General features: G+C 43.2%; 1 protein-coding gene across 4 annotated transcripts in view; it reads left to right on the top strand.

Moving 5' to 3' along the window:
• nkx1.2lb (NK1 transcription factor related 2-like,b) overlaps window positions 1-20,455 on the top strand; it is a 134,759-nt gene that overhangs the window by 111,288 nt on the left and 3,016 nt on the right. Inside the window, exon 1 of one of the 4 annotated variants that reach the window (XM_079891933.1) lies at window positions 19,959-20,412. The exons of the other annotated variants lie outside the window; for them this stretch is intronic. Within the exon in view, the coding sequence (XP_079748059.1) occupies window positions 20,034-20,412 (379 nt within the window). The 5' untranslated portion in view covers window positions 19,959-20,033. Of the gene's footprint in view, window positions 1-19,958; window positions 20,413-20,455 lie in introns of those variants that run through there. 4 annotated transcript variants of the gene reach the window in all.

Raw genomic sequence — 20,455 nt, 5'->3', positions numbered from 1 at the left:
AAACAATGGGTTAAAAACAACCCCATTTTTACAGTAGGCGTATAGCATATTTCATATAGTTTTAATTCATATTGCCTACATTTAAGCTCGTTTAACAAATATTATAGGTAAAAATTAAAATTAATCTACAAACTCCTCGCGAACGCCTGCCATCGTTCGACACTGGACATTGGTCAAGTAATGAATATCAAAGACGCCGACCACCAAGTCCTCCGTGATCCCATTTTGGTTGAAAGAGTACTTTGAGTCGATGTTGAACAAAGAATTCCCACATCCGCTGATCACAAGCGCCGCCCCCATCCCCGGGCCGGTACCGCAGATCAGCCTGCCGAGGTCGAGCTTGCCGTCAAAAAAATGACGAAAGGAAAGCATTCCCGCTGAGGCGTGGAAGCCACTCGGAGGCGAGGCACTGAAGTCCTTGCCTGACGAAGGCACCACTCCCTCAGCGTGGGCTGCCAGCGTTACGGTCCCGATCTGGAAAGGCAAAGGCGACGTCGGCGACTGCAACACCTCCCGCTCAATTCACCCACTCTGCCATGAAGATATTCGAGCGTGTAAATGACGCCTGTCTCCGGAAGATCGTCTCCATCAGTCCCAATCAGTGTGGATTTTCTTAGAGGAAGCGGGACTATTGATGCGATCCACGCCGTCAGGAGAGGCACCGGGAGAAGAACCAGCAAGTACACCAATCTCCACCAATAAACTGGTGTGTGGTGGGCGTTCTGGCACAATATGGCTGCCGTCGCATCATCCAGGTGGACATTGCACATTGGTGGTGGTTGAGGAGATTCCCCTTTCAATGTAAAGTGCTTTGAGTGCTGAGAAAAGCGCTATATAAATGTGATGAATTATTATTATTATTATTATTATTATCATTATTACACATGGCCTTCCTCGACCTCAAGAAGGCATTAGACCGTGTGCCCCGGGACCTCCGCTCTCATGGAGCGGAGTGCCCCCGAAGAGTACGTACGAGAGTATCCAGCTCCTCTACACCAACACCCCCAGCGTACGGTGGATTCAGCTCCTCTACACCAACACCCCCAGTGTACGGTGGATCCAGCTCCTCTACACCAACACCCCCAGTGTACGGTGGATCCAGCTCCTCTACACCAACACCCCCAGCGTACAGTGGATCCAGCTCCTCTACACCAACACCCCCAGCGTATGATGGATCCAGCTCCTCTACACCAACACCCCCAGCGTACGGTGGATCCAGCTCCTCTACACCAACACCCCCAGGGTACGGTGGATCCAGCTCCTCTACACCAACACCCCCAGCGTACGGTGGATCCAGCTCCTCTACACCAACACCCCCAGTGTACAGTGGATCCAGCTCCTCTACACCAACACCCCCAGCGTACGGTGGATCCAGCTCCTCTACACCAACACCCCCAGCGTACGGTGGATCCAGCTCCTCTACACCAAGACCCCCAGCGTACGGTGGATCCAGCTCCTCTACACCAACACCCCCAGCGTATGATGGATCCAGCTCCTCTACACCAACACCCCCAGCGTACGGTGGATCCAGCTCCTCTACACCAACACCCCCAGCGTACGGTGGATCCAGCTCCTCTACACCAACACCCCCAGCGTACGGTGGATCCAGCTCCTCTACACCAACACCCCCAGCGTACGGTGGATCCAGCTCCTCTACACCAACACCCCCAGCGTACGGTGGATCCAGCTCCTCTACACCAACACCCCCAGCGTATGATGGATCCAGCTCCTCTACACCAACACCCCCAGCGTATGATGGATCCAGCTCCTCTACACCAACACCCCCAGTGTACGGTGGATCCAGCTCCTCTACACCAACACCCCCAGCGTACGGTGGATCCAGCTCCTCTACACCAACACCCCCAGCGTACGATGGATCCAGCTCCTCTACACCAACACCCCCAGCGTACGGTGGATCCAGCTCCTCTACACCAACACCCCCAGCGTACGGTGGATCCAGCTCCTCTACACCAACACCCCCAGCGTATGATGGATCCAGCTCCTCTACACCAACACCCCCAGCGTACGGTGGATCCAGCTCCTCTACACCAACACCCCCAGCGTAAGGTGGATCCAGCTCCTCTACACCAACACTCCCAGCATACGGTGGATCCAGCTCCTCTACACCAACACCCCCAGCGTACGGTGGATCCAGCTCCTCTACACCAACACCCCCAGCGTACGGTGGATCCAGCTCCTCTACACCAACACCCCCAGCGTATGATGGATCCAGCTCCTCTACACCAACACCCCCAGCGTACGGTGGATCCAGCTCCTCTACACCAACACCCCCAGCGTAAGGTGGATCCAGCTCCTCTACACCAACACCCCCAGCGTAAGGTGGATCCAGCTCCTCTACACCAACACCCCCAGCGTACGGTGGATCCAGCTCCTCTACACCAATACCCCCAGCGTACTGTTGGATTACAATTTTATTAAATGTTTAATTTAGTTTGCAACAGTAAAAGTTGAGTATATTGAAGTTAGCATTTTAAGGTTAGGTTAGGATAATGGTATCAACAGTTCCTGCCAGTCCTGTTTTCTCTATTGTGTTTTAAATGAGTTTTTAATGGCTCTAGCCAGTAGCTCCAAGACGCACCTTTTGGTCTTTAATGGCTCTGGGATGGCCCGTGGAACCAGAGTTCCTGGCCAGTATCAGCATTTGAATAGGTATGCTGATTAAATTGATACTGGTAACACGCTGGGGTCTGGGGCGGGTTCCTTAACCTGTATACCTAATTTGCATGCTTTGTTCAACCTCAATGTAAATCCCTCCCCCTAAATGTCTATAAATTTGCAAGGCAACTGTATTGAGTTAGTCTTGATGATGATGAACTACAGACTACAGACTTAGAAGAATAAATCTCTTCTGCTTATAAGATCCATCTCAAGTCTCCTGGTTTTTGCTTCGATGAAGGAATAATAAGTTCCCAACAGTACGGTGGATCCAGCTCCTCTACACCAACACCCCCAGCGTCGTCCGATGCCCCGCTGGCCTGTCCGAACCGTTCACGATGGCCTCAACATGAAAAAATCTGAGTATATGGAGTGCGGACCCCAGACAGACGGGACAATCAGAGTTAGAAGGCAACCATTAAACAAAGTTACCAAATTCAAATATCTCGGTTCGCTCATTGGGAGCGACGGCGACTCCCTCCCTGATGCCCGAGTCAACACGGCATGGCTGAAATGTCAGCAAGTCACGGGGCATCCTCTGCGCCCACCTAATGAGGAACCACTCAAGGGCAAGATTTATAAAACCGCTGTACGGTTCCGAGTGTTGGCCAGCCACCACCAAACATTATTTTCAGATTAATTAGGTTAGATCAGATTAGATTAATTAGTAGATTAATTTTTATGTTTACCTATAATATTTGTTAAACGAGCTTAAATGTAGGCAATACAGTGCTATGCATAAGTTTAGACACCCATACTAAAGTTGACTAAAAAGAGGAATAAAAAATCATCTTTTGGAAACTGAACTTAATGCCTTAATTTAAAAAATTAGGAAAAATCCAACCTTTAAGGACACCAATTTTCTTTGTGAATGAATAATGTATCGTAAATAAATAAATATACTTTCTTAAAATACAGGGTGCATAAGTTTATCATCACATAGCCTTCACCATACCTAGAGATTGGCATGGTTTTATTTCAGTTAGCCTAATAGCTAGTTTGATTTGCATTGAGAGATGATCTTATGGAAAGTACTCCATGCCAATCTCTAGGTATGGTGAAGGCTATGTGATGATGTGGGGCTATTTTAATTCCAAAGGCCAAGGGAACTTTATCAGGATGCATAGTATCCTGGATCCATGAAGTAACTGGCCTTTAAAAATAAAAATCTGCCTGCCTCTATGGGAATTTAACATAGGGGTGTCCAAACTTATGCACCCTGTATTTTAAGGAAGAACATTTATTTATTTATGATACATTATTCATTCACAAAGAAAATTGGTGTCCTTAAAGGTTGGATTTTTCCTATTTTTTTAAATTAAGGCATTAAGTTCAATTTCCAAAAGATGATTTTTTATTCCTCTTTTTAGTCAACTTCAGCATGGGTGTCTAAACTTATGCATAGCACTGTATGTATTTAAACTATATGAATTAAAACTATATGAAATATGCTATAAGCCTACTGTAAAAACGGGGTTGTTTTTAACCCTTTTTTTTTTTTTAGTGTAGTCATTACACTGAACAAAATTGTAACATCTAAATAAAGTCAATAATTGTATCCCTTAAAACTCATCTTTGATCACCAAAATGACATATTTAAACTTTTTTCCTTGAAAAACAAAAATGTCTTCATGACTTAAAATATCTTGAATGTAACTCGACACCCTTGCCTCATTTAGTATGCGTGGTTCTATGAATATGCAAATGAGCCCCGCCTCCACTCACTCACTCAGCTCAGAGATCCACTGGTTGACGATCACACGTTGCTCTGATTGGTTACAAGGTTGTTGTTTTTTTTTTAAAAACATAGATTAAAACGTACCTTTTTGCACAAGCATATTAAAATGCGTCTAAATGCTGTATGCATTTTTGAAAAGATCATGTAATTGCACTTTTTTTTAGTGTCGTTACTAGGCTCTTATTTTATTTTTTATCTTTTATGTGTTTTGGTTTGAATTCTTTTGATATGCTATGTTTTAACTGTTTGTGCATCTGTGCTGAGATTGTGAAGCACTTTGGTCAACATTCGTGTTGTTTTAAGGTGCTATAGAAATAAACTTGACCTTGACCTTGACCTTGTGACGTCAGAAACACCAGCGATTTCAAAGCGTGTTTTTGAGACTGTCTTTGGTTCACTGCAGTTTTAAGGAGGAAATACTCAGCAATGGTGTCGACTTATGAATTTACACATGCTTTGTCTTAAAGCATATTAAAAACACCACACAGACACATAAACAACATTAAACGCTGGATTTTCATCACAGGGGGACTTTAAAGGTTGTATCAGTGATTTCAGGCCCAAATTTTTTTTATCACATTCATCTAATCTTTCCTAATGATCCGCTAGCTGTCCGCCCCATAAGCATGCCGTCAAAAAAACACGTCTCTGTAGGCAGCCTAGGCTCTGAGATCTGCACACAAAAACAATTGGTTTCACTCGTTTTGTGCTCGTGTACGGCTGCATGCGAAGTCGGAGCTGAAGAAGAAGCTGGCTCAAAACCTCACAACACCCGCCCCCTGTTGGTGATTGGTTGGAACACTATTTGTTTTGGTTTTGAGTGGTTGGTGAAACCAATTGTTTTTGTGTGCAGATCTCAGAGCCTAGGCTGCCTACAGAGACGCGTTTTTTTTAAGGCATGCTTATGGGGCGGGCAGCTAGCGGATCGTTAGGAAAGATTAGATGAATGTGATAATTTTTTTTTTTTGGGCCTGAAATCACTGATACAACCTTTAATGAACTACGTGTACTTGGGCGTTTTTGTTAGATTAGGGTTAGTTTCATGTAATTATACATACTTTACTGGTATTACCATAGTAAGTACATGTAACGTGTAACAAAGACCCTATAATAAAGTGTTCCCTTCTCTTCTTTTGTGACACAGATCGTCGTATAGAGAATAACTTCATGAAGATTCTTCTTTTGTGTTCCATGGATGAAAGTCACATGTGTTTGGAACAAAGAATGATGACACTGCGTGAACTTCTCTAACCTGTGATTTTATGGCACTAGTTTTGTGGTCATGGGGTTTGAATCCTATGATCCTGGTAGAGGGGGATTAGACAGGGATTTTTCCCTGGTGTGAGCTGAATGCCAGCGCTGGGCATCTGAAAATAAAGCGTCCCGGACAGAAGGAGACGAGGAGAACACAGCCAAGGCCGTCACTTACTCGCTTTGACAAACTGCAGCCATTATGCAAGCGTGACAGTATTTCTCTGAGGGCAATTTCTAAAAATTATTTCAACAATGTAACGAGTGAAATGTCACCACTCGCTAATTATGTTTATGCTAATTGTTAATTAGGCTCTCAATGAGCATTGTCTTAATTAACAATGGCTGTGAAAATATGTGCAGGGCAGTGAAACATAAATGAGTCCAGTAATTGCCAGCCTCTGGTGAGTAACACAGATATATTGGGATTTTACTGCTTCTGTTACAATGACTTTTAATTTTTGGTAATAATTTTACTTAATAGCGAGGGCTGATAGAACGGATGAACTTCATGCTATCATCTTGATTTACTTAATGCAGTGTTTTTTGATGTTTTGTTTTTGTTTTTCTGTGTGCAAACATCTATAAACCTTTATTAAGCAAATAAAATGTTGACTGACTTTTCCTCTGTCAAATGCTTGACAGGGTCACACGAATAACCCATAATATTCCTCTCATCCAGTTGAGTCAAATGAGTTTATTTTGATGATACAGATGCAGATTTGACACAATACTGTAGAGCTCTACTGTGGTTAACTGAGCTAGTGGACAACAGTTTAGTTCAGTATCTTCAGCAGATCATTAAGAGGCCAAAGCCACACTTAATCTGACGCTGCCTATATGATGCATTATGAAGCTATCCACACATGCATTGCAGTGTATTATATATTTTCATAAACTATTGTATCTCCAATTATAACACACTTTAACACATTCAAACACTATAATGCATTAGCATACTATAATAGCACATGGAATTGGCTTCTGAAGGGCTGGCACTAACAATTATTTTGGTAATTGAGTAATCAGGTCTATTTTTATTACCACACAAATTATCTAAGTGGACAATAGCCTTTAAAATGACTTTTAAAAAAAAGTATATATACACACACACACACACACACACACACACATACACACACACACACACACATATATATATATATATATATATATATATATATATATATATACAGTGTGTATATATATATATATATATATATATATATATATATATATATATATATGTGTGTGTGTGTGTGTGTGTAGTGTGTATGTATATATATATATATATATATATATATATATATATATATATATATATATATATATATATATAACAATGAGGCAATAATTTGTTCAAAAAGTATCAATAAGCAAGTGATCATATTGACCAACACTATTAAAATACATAATGTAATAAACATAATAAAGTTATGTACATATAACAAATGCCAGCAGAGGACGTCAACATCTGCTGATTGTTGTTGTTACACTTTACAGCAGATCAAATCCTTGTTTAATATTGGCCAAAAAACATTTATTTCACTTGTCCACTTAATCTTTTATATTTATCCGCTTGTTTAAGACAGAAATGCTACAACAAGGGATCAACCCTCTGGTTTTGTTCGTTTGGTAATCACTCTTGTGTTGTTCATGGTCAAAAGTGATGTAACATTTCAGTAAAATCAATGTAATATATTTTTGTCCAATAATCCTTTTGTATTTTGAGATAATTTTGTTAATATTTATGCAATAAATATCCATTGAAAATAATACAAAAAAATCTATTTTTTTAATTACTTTTCAATTAAAGCTGTATTTCATGTAAAAAAAAAAATGCTGTGTGCTTTTCTAAATATTGCTCCCAAGAATTTATTTTTCTATATTTCCCATTGATTTTATATATTTCGTGTGTGTGTGTGTGTGTGTGTGTGTGTGTGTGTTCACATAGTGACTGCCACAAAAGAGTGTACTTTTGTATTATATGAATGTACTTTCGTGCTACAATAATGCGCTCTCAACATTTGACAGGAAAATAACGCCATATACAAAGTAGAGTATTGTGAGAGATCGAGTGAGCGAGTGTACCTGCATTTACAGTAGATTTAGCATTTAACTTCAGGTCAGTCCTGTATTTGTTATAAATAAAACAATTCTGTTCGAAATTACACTGCGATATCTTATCCTTTACCAGTTCAGGGTTTTTCCTGTTCCCTCTAGTCATTTGTCAGCTGCGTCTTGCTTCTCCATGTTCACAAAAACGTACAGTCCTTTCAATATAAAAGTCTTCACTACTGACTGATTCACTCATAAAGACAGTATTTGCTGCCATCTAATGGCGAAATAATATACTTTTATTTATTTTTTAGATAGAAAGTCATGTAAATGTAAAGGCAGGTATAGGGGCAAATTTGTCACCTTATACAAACACTTTTGATATATCAAGATATTTTAGAACAAACTTTCACAATAACTACTTTTTTCATCACTTTTTGCATGTTGAAACCTCTTTACTAAATAGTTTAGAAGAACTCCTGTATTATTCTGGCTACTGTATGGATTTATAGTGTTTATACAAGGATACTTGACAAATTAATCCTTTAGTGTTTGGAGCAGTCAGTGTGGTTCACCTTCAGTGTTCCACCTTCACAATAAATCCACTCAATTTAATGCAATGTTTTTTGTTGAGCTTTTCCAATTCTAGGTTAAATTTTCAATTTCAATTCAATTTTCCTGGGTCAGCTTGAGAGCGTTTAACTAAACTTCACTTCACTCAACAGTAACTAAAAACATTTTTTTTTAATCATCATCATCATCATGAAATCTGAAAATCATGAAAACTGAACATCATGAAAGCGTTTTTCCCCTCAAAATATATGAATATTTCAGAGATGCTCACTTGTTACTAAATATTTAGTGTTTTTAAAATGTCACCTTTCTTCTCTATTCTGACGCTCAGTTTGAACTTCAGCAGATCGTCTTGATCATGTGCCTAAATGAGCTGCTGCCATGTGATTGGCTGATTAGATATGAGCTGCTGCCATGTGATTGGCTGATTAGATATGAGCTGCTGCCATGTGATTGGCTGATTAGATATTTGCGTTAACAAGTAGTTGAACAGCAACATAGTAGGATCAGCCCACATCTGGATTGGGGGGAATCCATGTGTACCAGATGTGGGCCGGATCTGGGCCGACACTATGTTGCTGTCTGCTTGATAAAGTGGCCAGTGAGTGTATGTATGCAATATATACTCCACTTATTGTTCAAATAAAGTGTTATACATCTATACGCTGCCACTTTTCATTAACTAAAACATCTTCTGTTGTTCATCAGTGCTACAGTACTTGACGATAATGGCATAATGGCAACAATCATATTGTTTGCTTTCATGACCCCCCATCCCCAATTATTCAGCAATGTTCAATCCACTCATCCAAATGAACCGTCATTAGGAGCCACTAATGATGAACAAGTTGTGAATATTGTACAACTGCTCCAGAGTGGAACATCTTGTCTTAATTATCCACTCTGAAGCCGTGGATAGAGCTATTCAGAGGCTTGATTGAATTTGACGTGAACAGGGAAGGGTTTGTGAATGGAGATTACAACAGTGCAATCCTAATGACCATTCAAAAATATTAATTTCCATACTCTGATTTTAACAGCCCATCTGCTGTGTGTCCAAACCTGTGGTTTAGTTTTGTGTTCATTTTATTCTCCCGTTTCTCATTACGCCGTAAGTTATACATCTGTTTCACTCGTTTCAACGTAAAGCACACTCTGCACACCAAATGTCATTTTGCTGACGCAGTAAAGCCATGCTTTACAGGTTGTAACTGTAGCCAAATAAAAGGGATTAATGGTAGTTTCAGCTGGCAGGGACAATAAAAGAGGAAACCAATTATTTGAAACCAGCAAAGCTGTGAAGACAACTTATTTTTGTTGGCTGTTTTCTTTTTCTAGACTTTATCTACTGGTGAAAAGACATCTCTTTGGCTCTGTCTTTATGTCTTTGATTACTCACAGATATCTCTCGAGTTGGAGATAATGATAATCTGCCTCTATAAAGAGACATCGCGTAAGTGTTTCACCTCTCTACTCGTGGCCTGAAGATTTCACAGTCCAACCACTGTTATTAGCGTGAAATATGAAAATCAGCCAAGAATTTCACTAAAGTACAATACACCAACAGTGGATATAGAGTACGTTGAAATTAAAAAAAAATTATATAAAAAAAATATATAATTAAATTGTCTTTATTGATTTTATTAACATTAAAACATTAATAAACAATAAGATAAACAGGAGGAAAAAACAAGCAAAAAACAAAAGAAGACCTACAAAAAAAGAGAAAACCTAAAAAAAAACAGTAACTATATTATACATATGTCAAAACAATGGTAGCCTACATAAGTTAACTGAAATATTAGCTTCCTTCAAAAATCATATAAAGGGATTCCATACTTTGAAAAACCTTTTGGGTTTTCCCTAAATAATATATGTTTTTCCAAAGCCTAACAATAATTCCTGAAACCATTGTTTAAAATGAAGGCTTTCTGAGTTTTTCCAATGACGAGCGACTACAAGTTTAGCTTGTAATAAGCTGAAGATCAACATTTTCTCACCAGAACTAGTTAAAGTGCAAGTCACAGGGGAAATATTTAATATACAAAGTTTAGGACATCAATGATAAAAAGCCTAAAACCTTTTCCCAAAAAGGTGGAACTTGGTTCCATAACTTCCATACGCAATGATATAAAGTTCCTATATAGGTTACATTTTATACATTGATTGGGAATGTTGGGATTAAATGTATGTAGTAATTCTGGAGTTATGTATACTCTCATAATCCACTTGAACTGCAGAAGTTTAAACCTGGTATTAATTGGGTGTATATATATATATATATATATATATATATATATATATATATATATATAATAAAGGGTTTTTAGGTAAATCAGAAATTCAAATTTAGTTTATTAAAGGGATAGTTCACCCTAAAATGAAAATTAAGTCATAATTTACTCACCCTGGTGTTGTTCTAATGTCATACGCCTTTCTTTCTTTTTAGACCACAAAGAAGAATTTTTAAAAATGTTGTGCTCGTGCTCGTGCTCGTCCACATAATGGCTGTGGATAAAAGCTTTAAGTAAAGATGCAAAAGTATCCCAGAATGATCCATATTCCACGTGTTCTGCGGGTTTATGATGGGGTTTGGGGAAAAACTAACAGATATTTAATGTATTATTTAATGAAAATCCTGCCGTTGATCTTCTGTGCTCGACTGTGTTCATGAGACTCTATTATATTGCACTGCAAACACAGCTTTAAGTTGTCAGTGTTGGCAAATGGTCATGGTATAAGCAGAATAATCCACAGATAGTTGTGCGTTAAACCATTTGAAAGCACTCCGCTTCACATCGGGCGGTTCTTTGCCTCCACGTCGAGCATTAAAATCATTTAATGCACAGCTATAAATGTAGCATAACTATAATGTGTACAGTATCTTGTGCTTGCTGTCGTACTGGATTGGTGTCATGAGATTTAAATGCACTAAGGTAAGAACAGGTTACTGGTGTAAATCCTGCTTGAGGTTCAGTTGACACTTCTAGGCTGCATGAGCAATCAGTTTTTATTCTGGACAGTGCATGCATCATTCATACCTAATCCTAACCTTTAAACATACAGAATGAGTCGAATCATATCCAGAGCACAGGCCTGAAGACTGAACCATCAGAATATTACATTAATAGGTTTTATGGATGAAGCCAGTTTCATCTGGACTCATTCTTGAGATCTGACGTTGTGCGAGACAATGGCGCTCACATGAATACAGACTGATTGATCAAGTGATGGAGTGAATGGCGTTCTCTCTTCAGTATAAGTGTGTAGGTATGGTGGATTTACAGGCGGCGTCCAGTGTGTTCATTTAGCTTATAGGACTCCTGGTTTCAATGCATTTAAACAGCTTCTGTCTGCTGTGATGCACAACTCAGAGCTCCAGATACCAGATACCAGAGCGGACCTGCATAAATCCCCCAAACACACTGAGAAATAAGAGGAATCAGACTGTCATCAATATGTCCTCTTGCCTCAGTGGCCGGGGAATGTTTATCTGAGAGCCGAAGGGCCGTATTGCATATTGACTGCGGCCCCGTAACCTCGGCGTGACACAAGAGCAGAGCCTCTCACCTGAAGACATCGTCCCAGCACACGTTTGTCTCCGGCCTTCAACATTCTGGATGAATATCACCCCAAAATTCTCATTACCAGAATGAATCTGCCAGGAGATTTTTTTTTTTTTTGTGATTAGCATAATCTCACTGATGATTCTGATAACAAATACTGTGATAATGTTTTTTTCACATGTATTCCCAGAGAGCAACATCTGGGCCGTGCGGAATCCATGTGTACCAGATGTGGGCCGGATCTGGGCCGACACTATGTTGCTGTTTTTTAAAACCATCTTTGTACATTTTTTTACTTTTTTATGCATTACAGTAATGAGAATTGTGAGGAATGTGATTCATTTTCAAAACTGTCATTGATAATGTCACAGTATAAACCAATTAATGGTCAATAAATCAAAAGGACTGTAAAGGTTTACATTGTATAAAAAAAAAAAAAAAACTATCAGTTTCCACAAACATACGATCCGTTTTCAACATTAATGATAATCATAAATGTTTCTTGAGCATCAAATCATCATATTAGAGTGATTTCTGAAGGATCATGTGACACTGAAGACTGGAGTAATGATGCTGAAAATACAGCTTTGATCACAGGAATAAATTACACTTTACTATAAATTCACATAGAAAACTGTTTTAAATAGTTTTTTCCCCGCATTTTTTACTGTATTTTTTATCAAATAAATGCAGCCATGTTGAACATGATCTCAACCATGAGAGCTTTCTGAGCTCTCAACTGCTGTTTTAACAGCATCACATTTCTGTGTTTGTGTTTGTTTGTCTGATGGCCGGTTGAGGGCAAAGAGAGTGAGTGCTTCACTGGTACAGGCTGCACCATCCCTGTCAGTGTTGCAGTGATCATTCTCCTGTGTGCTCCGGCACTGGTGAGAGGTTTTTCATTTCCTGAAAGAGCAACACGGGTGCATTTGCATCTTTTTCAAGATGTCATTCCGCCCGTGCGTTTCTTGAGCGCGCTGGTCCCTCTCTAATGGACCGACCAGACATCTCATTCGGGGTCCCTCCAGAGGACAAAATGCCGATTGCAACAAGGCCAAGGCTGACGGGCTCGAGTGGAATCCTCCACCGTGTCCCGCTCAGTCTCGTTTGGATGACTGGTTTCTCGGGGCGGGCCGCGCTGGTCCTCAGCCCGCCGCCCCAGTACCTTTCTTTCCCGAAGTGCATGGAGAGCTTACTAGGTCGTGGACGCCACCTTTTACTGCCAGAAACTGCCTGGAGAGCTACCCATGACTGAGGAGCGGTGAAGGGTTACGTGGCTATCCCTCCAGTGGAGCGGTCTGTTCCGGCACACCTGTGTCCGGAGGCCGCTGCATCCTGGACGGGGGATCCTCGTTTCCCCCCTCAGGCCTGTCATCGCTCGTCTGTTCTCACGGACAGACCTTACAGAGCCTGTGGGCAAGCTGCCTCCTCTTTGTATGCCATGGCGTTGCTACAGGTCTATCAGGCCAAAGCACTCATGGACATGCACGAGGGTAACCTAGACCGTGCGCTCATGAGTGAGCACCGCACCGCACCGCAACCTACTCTCCAGAGCAAGAGCATTGCAGCCTGCGCGATTGGTCTAGCAATGTTCACCCTAGTGGTCCAGGAGTGCCATCGTTGGCTCAGCCTGGTGGATATGGCGGATGCGGACAAGGTTCGGTTCCTGGACTCCCCAATTTCCCAGGTTGGGCTGTTCGGCGACGCGGTGGAGAGCTGCACCCAACAGTTCTCTACCACCCAAGCGCAGACGGAGGCCATCCGACACATCCTGCCCCGGCGGCCCGCTGCTGCCATCACCCCACCGCCGGTGGCAGTTCCTCCGCCTGCTCGTCGCTGAGGGCATCCCCCTGCCGCCGCTTCCGCTCCTGCTAGGCCACCGCATCAGCCGTCACCCAGGCCTCAGCGGAGAGCCAGCAGCAGGCAGGCCACCCAGCCTGTGTCAGACACTGCCAAGCCAGGTGGCAAGTGTAAGACCAAGCGTCCCTGACACAGGCCACCCAGGGATGGGGGAATGAGCTTTTCAGATGGTTACCGTTCTGCCGCAGGCTCTCCGGAGTCCAGCGGAACCCGAATTATCAAAAGAGTGAATTCCTCTGTTCCCGGGTCCCAAGAGGGTCAGACTGGCGGTGTGCGACCCTGTAAAGCCTTGCACCCCTCGGTCCCCTCTTGTGTCGCCAGCCAGCAGCCGGGTTCAAGGACCCAATTACACTTTCTCCTGCACCCCCTGCCGACCCGTGGAGACAGGTAAGTGTTGCATCGCACACTCAGACCTGGCTTCGGGCCGCCCCCGGGCCTTCCGAGCCTGGTCCCCGTCCTCCACCTTGCTGCCCCACTCCGGGTACATCTGTGGTGCCTCTGGTCCCCCTGGCCCAGTTTGTGGAAGCCTGGAGTGTGCTTCCCAACCGGTCCAGCTGGCTCCTCCGTACCATCAGACTCGGCTACACGATTCAGTTCGCCTGGCATCCGCCCAAGTTCAGTGGCGTTCGTTACACTTCGGTGTTGAGCGAACGTGCCCCTGTCTTGCGCGCAGAGATGGCAGTCCTACTTGCGAAGGATGAGATAGAGCCGGTTCCTCTAGCCGATATTAAGACCGGCTTCTACAGCCTGTACTTCATTGTATCCAAGAAAGGTGGTAGGTTACGGCCAATCTTGGACCTTCGACTCTTGAATCAGGCCCTTCACAAGCTTCCGTTCAAGATGCTAACGCAGATAAACATTTTCAAGTGCATCCGTCCCCGAGACTGGTTTGCAGCGATTGACCTGAAGGACACATACTTTCATGTCTCTATCCTGCCGTGACACAGGCCATTCCTTCATTCGAGGGTCGAGCGTATCAGTACAAAGTCCTACCCTTCGGGCTGGCCCTGTCGCCCCGCTTCTTTACGAAGGTCGCGGAGGCAACCATTGCTCCCATGTACTTATGGGTTCGTATACTCAACTATCTCGACGACTGACTGATACTAGCTCAGTCTCGGGAATAGTTGTGCGAAGACAGGGATTTGTTGCTCCAACATAACAGCCAGTTGGGTCTTCGGGTCAACTGAGAGGATTTCTCGGTATGTAGCTGGACTCGGTCCAACAGATGGCACGCCTCACAGAGGAATGTGTCCAGTCGGTGCTGACCTGCCTGAATACTGTCAAGAGCAGAACAGTGGTCCCACTGAAATTTTTCAGAGGCTCCTAAGACATATGGCAGCCGCAGTAACACCGCTCGGCTTGCTTCGTAGGAGATCGCTTCAGCACTGGCTTCACGACCGAGTCCTGAGGTGGGCGTGGCACAGCGGCACGCTCAGTGTGAAAATCAACCCAGCCTGCCGCAAAGCCTTCATTTCTCCGGGCTGGAGTGCCCCTAGAACAAGTGTCTAGGCATGCTGTGGTCTCCGTACAACATGTATGCAGTAGCGGGGATTTGGATGGGCCTCCTATGGAGTCAGAAGCATCTGAGGTCGCTTCGTGCCACTCATATTCCAGGCCTGCTCAATCGTGCCGCCGACAAGCTCTCACGACAGCCTGTGGTCTACGGAGAGTGGAGACTCCATCCCCAGACGGTCCAGCTGATCTGGGACCACTTCGGGGCCGCACAGATAGATCTGTTTGCCTCTCCGGACTCGTCCCATTGCCAGTTGTTTTACTCCCTGACCGAGGGGACCCTCGGCACAGATGGGCTGGCACACAGCTGGCCCCCAGGGCCTCCGCAATTATGCGTTTCCCCCAGTGAGCCTTCTTGCACAGACACTATGCAAAGTCAGGGAGGAAGAGGAGCAGGTCTTGCTAGTTGCCCCTTATTGGCCCAACCGGACCTGGTTTCCCGAACTTACGCTCCTCTCGACAGCCCCTCCCTGGCCCATTCCTCTGAGGGAGGACCTTCTCTCTTAGGGACGGGGCACCATATGGCACCCGCGTCCAGACCTCTGGAAACTCCATGTCTCGTCCCTGGACGGGACGCGGAGGTTCTAGGTGATCTACCACAGTCAGTCGTAGACACCATCACTTCTAGGAGAGCACCCTCTACGAGGCATGCCTACGCTCTGAAGTGGAACCTATTCATTGAGTGGTGTTCTTCTCACCAAGAAGACCCCCGAAGGTGCTTGATCGGCTGCGTGCTTTCTTTCCTGCAAGAGGGGTTGGAGCGAGGGCTGTCTCCCTCCACCCTCAAAGTGTATGTTGCCTCTATTGCCGCACATCACAATGCAGTGGATGGGAGATCCGTGGGGAAGCACGACCTGATCGTCAGGTTCCTGAGGGGGGCGAGGAGACAGAATCCGCCTCGCACACCCCTCTTGGGACTTATCTCTGGTGCTAACTGCACTGCGGAGACCTCCCTTTTAGCCTCTGCAGACAGCTGAGTTAAAAGTCCTGTCTTTAAAAACAGTTCTGCTGCTTGCTTGGCCTCTATCAAGAGGGTAGGGGACCTACACGCATTTTCGGTCGACGAATCGTGCCTAGAAATCGGGCCGGCTATCTCTCACGTCATCCTGAGATCCCAGCCTGGATATGTGCCCAAGGTTCCTACCACTCCCTTTCGGGACCAGGTGGTGAACCAGCAAGCGCTGCCCCCGGAGGAGGCAGACCCAGCCCTGGCTTTTCTCTGTCCCATCCGCTGCTTGCGGTTATATGTAGACAGAACGCAAAGCCTCAGGACCTCAGATCACCTCTTCGTCTGTTATGGAGGCCAGCAGAAGGGAAAGGCTTTCTCAAAGCAGAGGTTGGCCCACTGGATAGTGGATGCCATCATCTTAGCGTATGAATCCCAAAATGCACCTTGTCCCCCGGGACTGCAAGCTCACTCCACTCGGAGTGTAGCCGCTTCCTGGGCGTTGGCGCAGGGTGCCTTGCTTACAGATGTTTGTAGAGCTGCGGGCTAATATAAAAGTTATGTGTACATATTGAAGTGGTGTGTAATGCTGTCAAATTTCACTAGCCAATTTGGCAGGTCACTCACTTTGCTGGGGAAGTTCGTATAAGCCAAACCTGTGCAGATGTAGCTCAAATACTCAACTCGTGAGTCATCGTGAAATATTAAATACAGCATATTGCGCAGAATCTGCTCATATCTGGCTTGCTTGAACATGCACATCACTAAGCAACAAATAACGGCACGCTTGTTAATTTGCATTGAAGCAATAGCGAAGATTAAAAAACATTTAACCTATGCCTATATATATATATATATATATATATATATATATATATATATATATATGTATAAACTGTGACGTAGTTAATCTGGTTTATTCCTTTTTGGCTAGAAGTTCTGAATGGCCGGTAACTTAAAAATGTTGTAGCCAAATTGGCCGGTGAGTGAAAAAGTTATTTTCAAATCCTGGTTATTAGAATGTCTAAAGCAGACCAAGACTTTTTTTTTTTTTTTTTAAGCTTTCATCTTTACATTTTTTCCCCACTCCAGAACTGTTAGTTATGATTCATGTGGAGCTTCTGCATTCTGAGCTCAGTGAAGAGAAGCGCGCCCTCCTCTGGCCAGAGTCAGCACTGCTTTCTTCATAGGGCAGATGTCTCTGTATCTGTGTCCACTAACATCGAGATTTTAGCAGAATAAGTGTAGAAATCATAGAGTTTATTTCTGGTGGGTGGTGGCTTTTATCAGATTCCACAATAAAATCTAAAACAGAACATCATGAAATAATGCTTATAAAATTAGATTATCACGAACAACACCTCAACCGTAATGACTTTTTTTTTTGGCCCAAAAATATTTCCTGAATATAACAACATAAATGTATCATAATCCATAAAGCCCGTGCAGTTGTTCTTTTCCTCGTCTCGTGTGCGTTCACAAGCCCTCGCGCTGAGATTGAAATTCTCCTTCTCATTACCAGTCTTAATAGACTCCTTCGACCTCATCCCACACTGAGATACCATCTGATCCATAGAATTAATTAATTATAGCCCAAATATTACAGATTATTAAAAATAGCATAAGTAATAGTGTAATATCTCAAGCTGTCGAGTTTAATAGTCAACATTGTCTTGGCAGCTCTTATCAGTGGGAGACACCCGGTCAGAATATTGATTTCTAGTCGTTTTAACCATCATCTGCTGTTGTGATGGAGAATTGTCAGGCTTTTACTGCTCTGTGCTCATTTAAAATCATTAGATTGCTTCTGACGCGTTGACTAAAGCTGTCTTTCTCCCAGAGCACTGGAATATTTATATACTGTGAAAACTGACAAAGAATGTGCATGTGTTGTGCCAGAGGAACAAGGGCTGGAATAGCCAAAAATAACATCATTTAGTGCCCTAAAAATGTGCCACAAAACAGCCTGTTTCACCTGCCACAATATCTGCATTATATAAATGATCCGTTTCTGAAAAGATTTTGTGGTTTCATTATTTTAGCTAATGCATTTAAAACAGTTGAAACCGGAGAGTTTTTAGGCTAATGATCAACTGACCAGACTGAAGGAGATTGGTCAAATGATCTGGAATATGTAACTGATTTGTTCTGACATGTCAAAAGTGTCATGTTATTTAATTGTCAATAATGAATATGTTATTATGGTGATTTTCCTCACATATGATGTAGGCTGAAGCAGTGTGGAACTTGGTTCGATGTGAATGGGACAATTTACATGCAAATTATTGCGCATAATATGATTAAATTGCCAAAATCATGCAACGGGCTGCTGGGAGGGATTTTTTTAATTACAACGGCAATTCGCCCAATCAGCTGGCCGAACAGACACATGAATTGAGTGTTCATGGATAGACATGGGCTATGAAGACATCTACTTTAGGGCTGGTTCAAGTGGACAAGGTCTCGAGACGTGTTGAACTCGTGGTCTCGAGTTGAACTTATTGTAACTTCAGCGTCGCGTTTATAGAAGGCATGCGCTAATATACAGTACGCTAGCGCTTGTTTGTGTAGAAAAATAATGGAAAGGTGTAGTGTAATGGAAAACGCGTTTTGTGTGAACCTGCAAACACAAGGTTTCGTGCTGTAAAATCTGCATTATTTAATCAGCTTGTTGAAAATGCATTGGGATGATATGTAGATTTGTGTGCAAATTTAGCCTACAGTTTGGAGAAACGGTTTGTTTGTTTGTTTTTTTGGAAAGATGAGATTAAAAGTTGAATGCAGCTCTTCATGATGACGGGATAATCATCTTCATCCTCACTGCTGATCGTTTTACCTATTATTTAGTGCAACTCTTAATTAGTTGCTTCCAAGGATCATTGCCTTGAGTGATTGCGAAGAACTGACCTTTCATGTCGCACATCTGAAGCAAACAGAAGAAGATTCAGTTTCGTCACACTTCTGTGGTGTCTTTCATGTAAACTACACCATTAGGATTTTCACTCGAGGTTCTTATAAGTTCAAAAACTTACTGTGCTTTCTTGTTTTTTGTAAACTAATATAGAAGATAATCAAAGTATAAATTTACTCTTAGGATGATGATTCTAGGCTGTGATTGAAACAGAATGCATGTTTATATATATATATATATATATATATATATATATATATATATATATATATATATATATATATATATATGTATATATTATATTAATATATAGCCTACATTTATATATATTCGTTTCTATAATAGGTGTATGTTTGTGATTTTGTGGTCAAGTGCATTATAAAGACTCGCTGCTTTCAAGTGTCCCGTTCTCTCGTTAATTTCTCTGGAAACAATGATTATCCTAACCTTAAGCCATGCAGTGCGGGAGATGGGAGGGAGAAAGTAAGGAAAAATAAGCCTATTTAGTGTGTTTCCAGTCCAGTGCTCTCGCTGACAGCTGTGTATATCAGGGGCCACATCATCGCTCACTCTCCTCACACTCCTCACACACTCCAGACGGAGATAATAGGCTATTAGAGGCATGGGATTAATTTGTAGCCAATTACCACTCACAGTGGAATATGAATGCATAAATAAGCCACGGCCTGTGTCTAAGTTTTGGCGAGTGTAACGGTAAGGGGAGGGAAGGGGAGCCAGCTGCGCGCGCGTGTGCGTGTGCGTGTGTGTGTGTGTGACATAAACGCGGGGTGTCCTGAGGGGACGGTTCAAACCCAAAAAGGACCTGAGCAGGGGGACATCAGCATCTCCAGCTGGATCAACTCCTGACCAGCATCTTACAGACGTGTTTCAGCAGCATGTCTCGTGTTGAGTAAGCAGCAGAAGTGCGAGAGCTGGAGAGATATGAACCGGGAGAAGGAGAAGACTGGAGACCCCACCGGAGTGATCGTGGCCCCGCAGGACGGCATGGACGACGCGCTGCCGGTGTTTCACTGCGCCGCGGGGAGAGACGCGTTACCGGCGGACAGCAGAGACACCTCACCGAGACACGAGCACGAGCACGAGCCCGCGGGCGCGCCGCCGACCATACACCGGACCACGTCCTTCTCGGTTCTGGACATTTTGGACCCCAATAAATTTACTAGTAAGAGGCAAGCGCCTAACAGGACAGGTTGTGAGTTCATGTTTGGTGCGGAGAACAGAAGCGACGACTCAAATCACACGATCGAGCACAAGTCTTATCAGGAGGACTACGACTGTAAAAAAACTGCAGGGATTTTGAGTAAGTGACCGTGGTTATTCCCCTTATTATTGTGTGTGTGTGT

Source organism: Squalius cephalus, assembly GCF_949319135.1.
Source record: "Squalius cephalus genome assembly, chromosome: 14".
Taxonomy (NCBI): Eukaryota; Metazoa; Chordata; class Actinopteri; order Cypriniformes; family Leuciscidae; genus Squalius; species Squalius cephalus.
The sequence above is the reverse complement of the archived record's forward strand: the minus strand, read 5'-3'. Positions and strand labels throughout refer to the sequence as shown.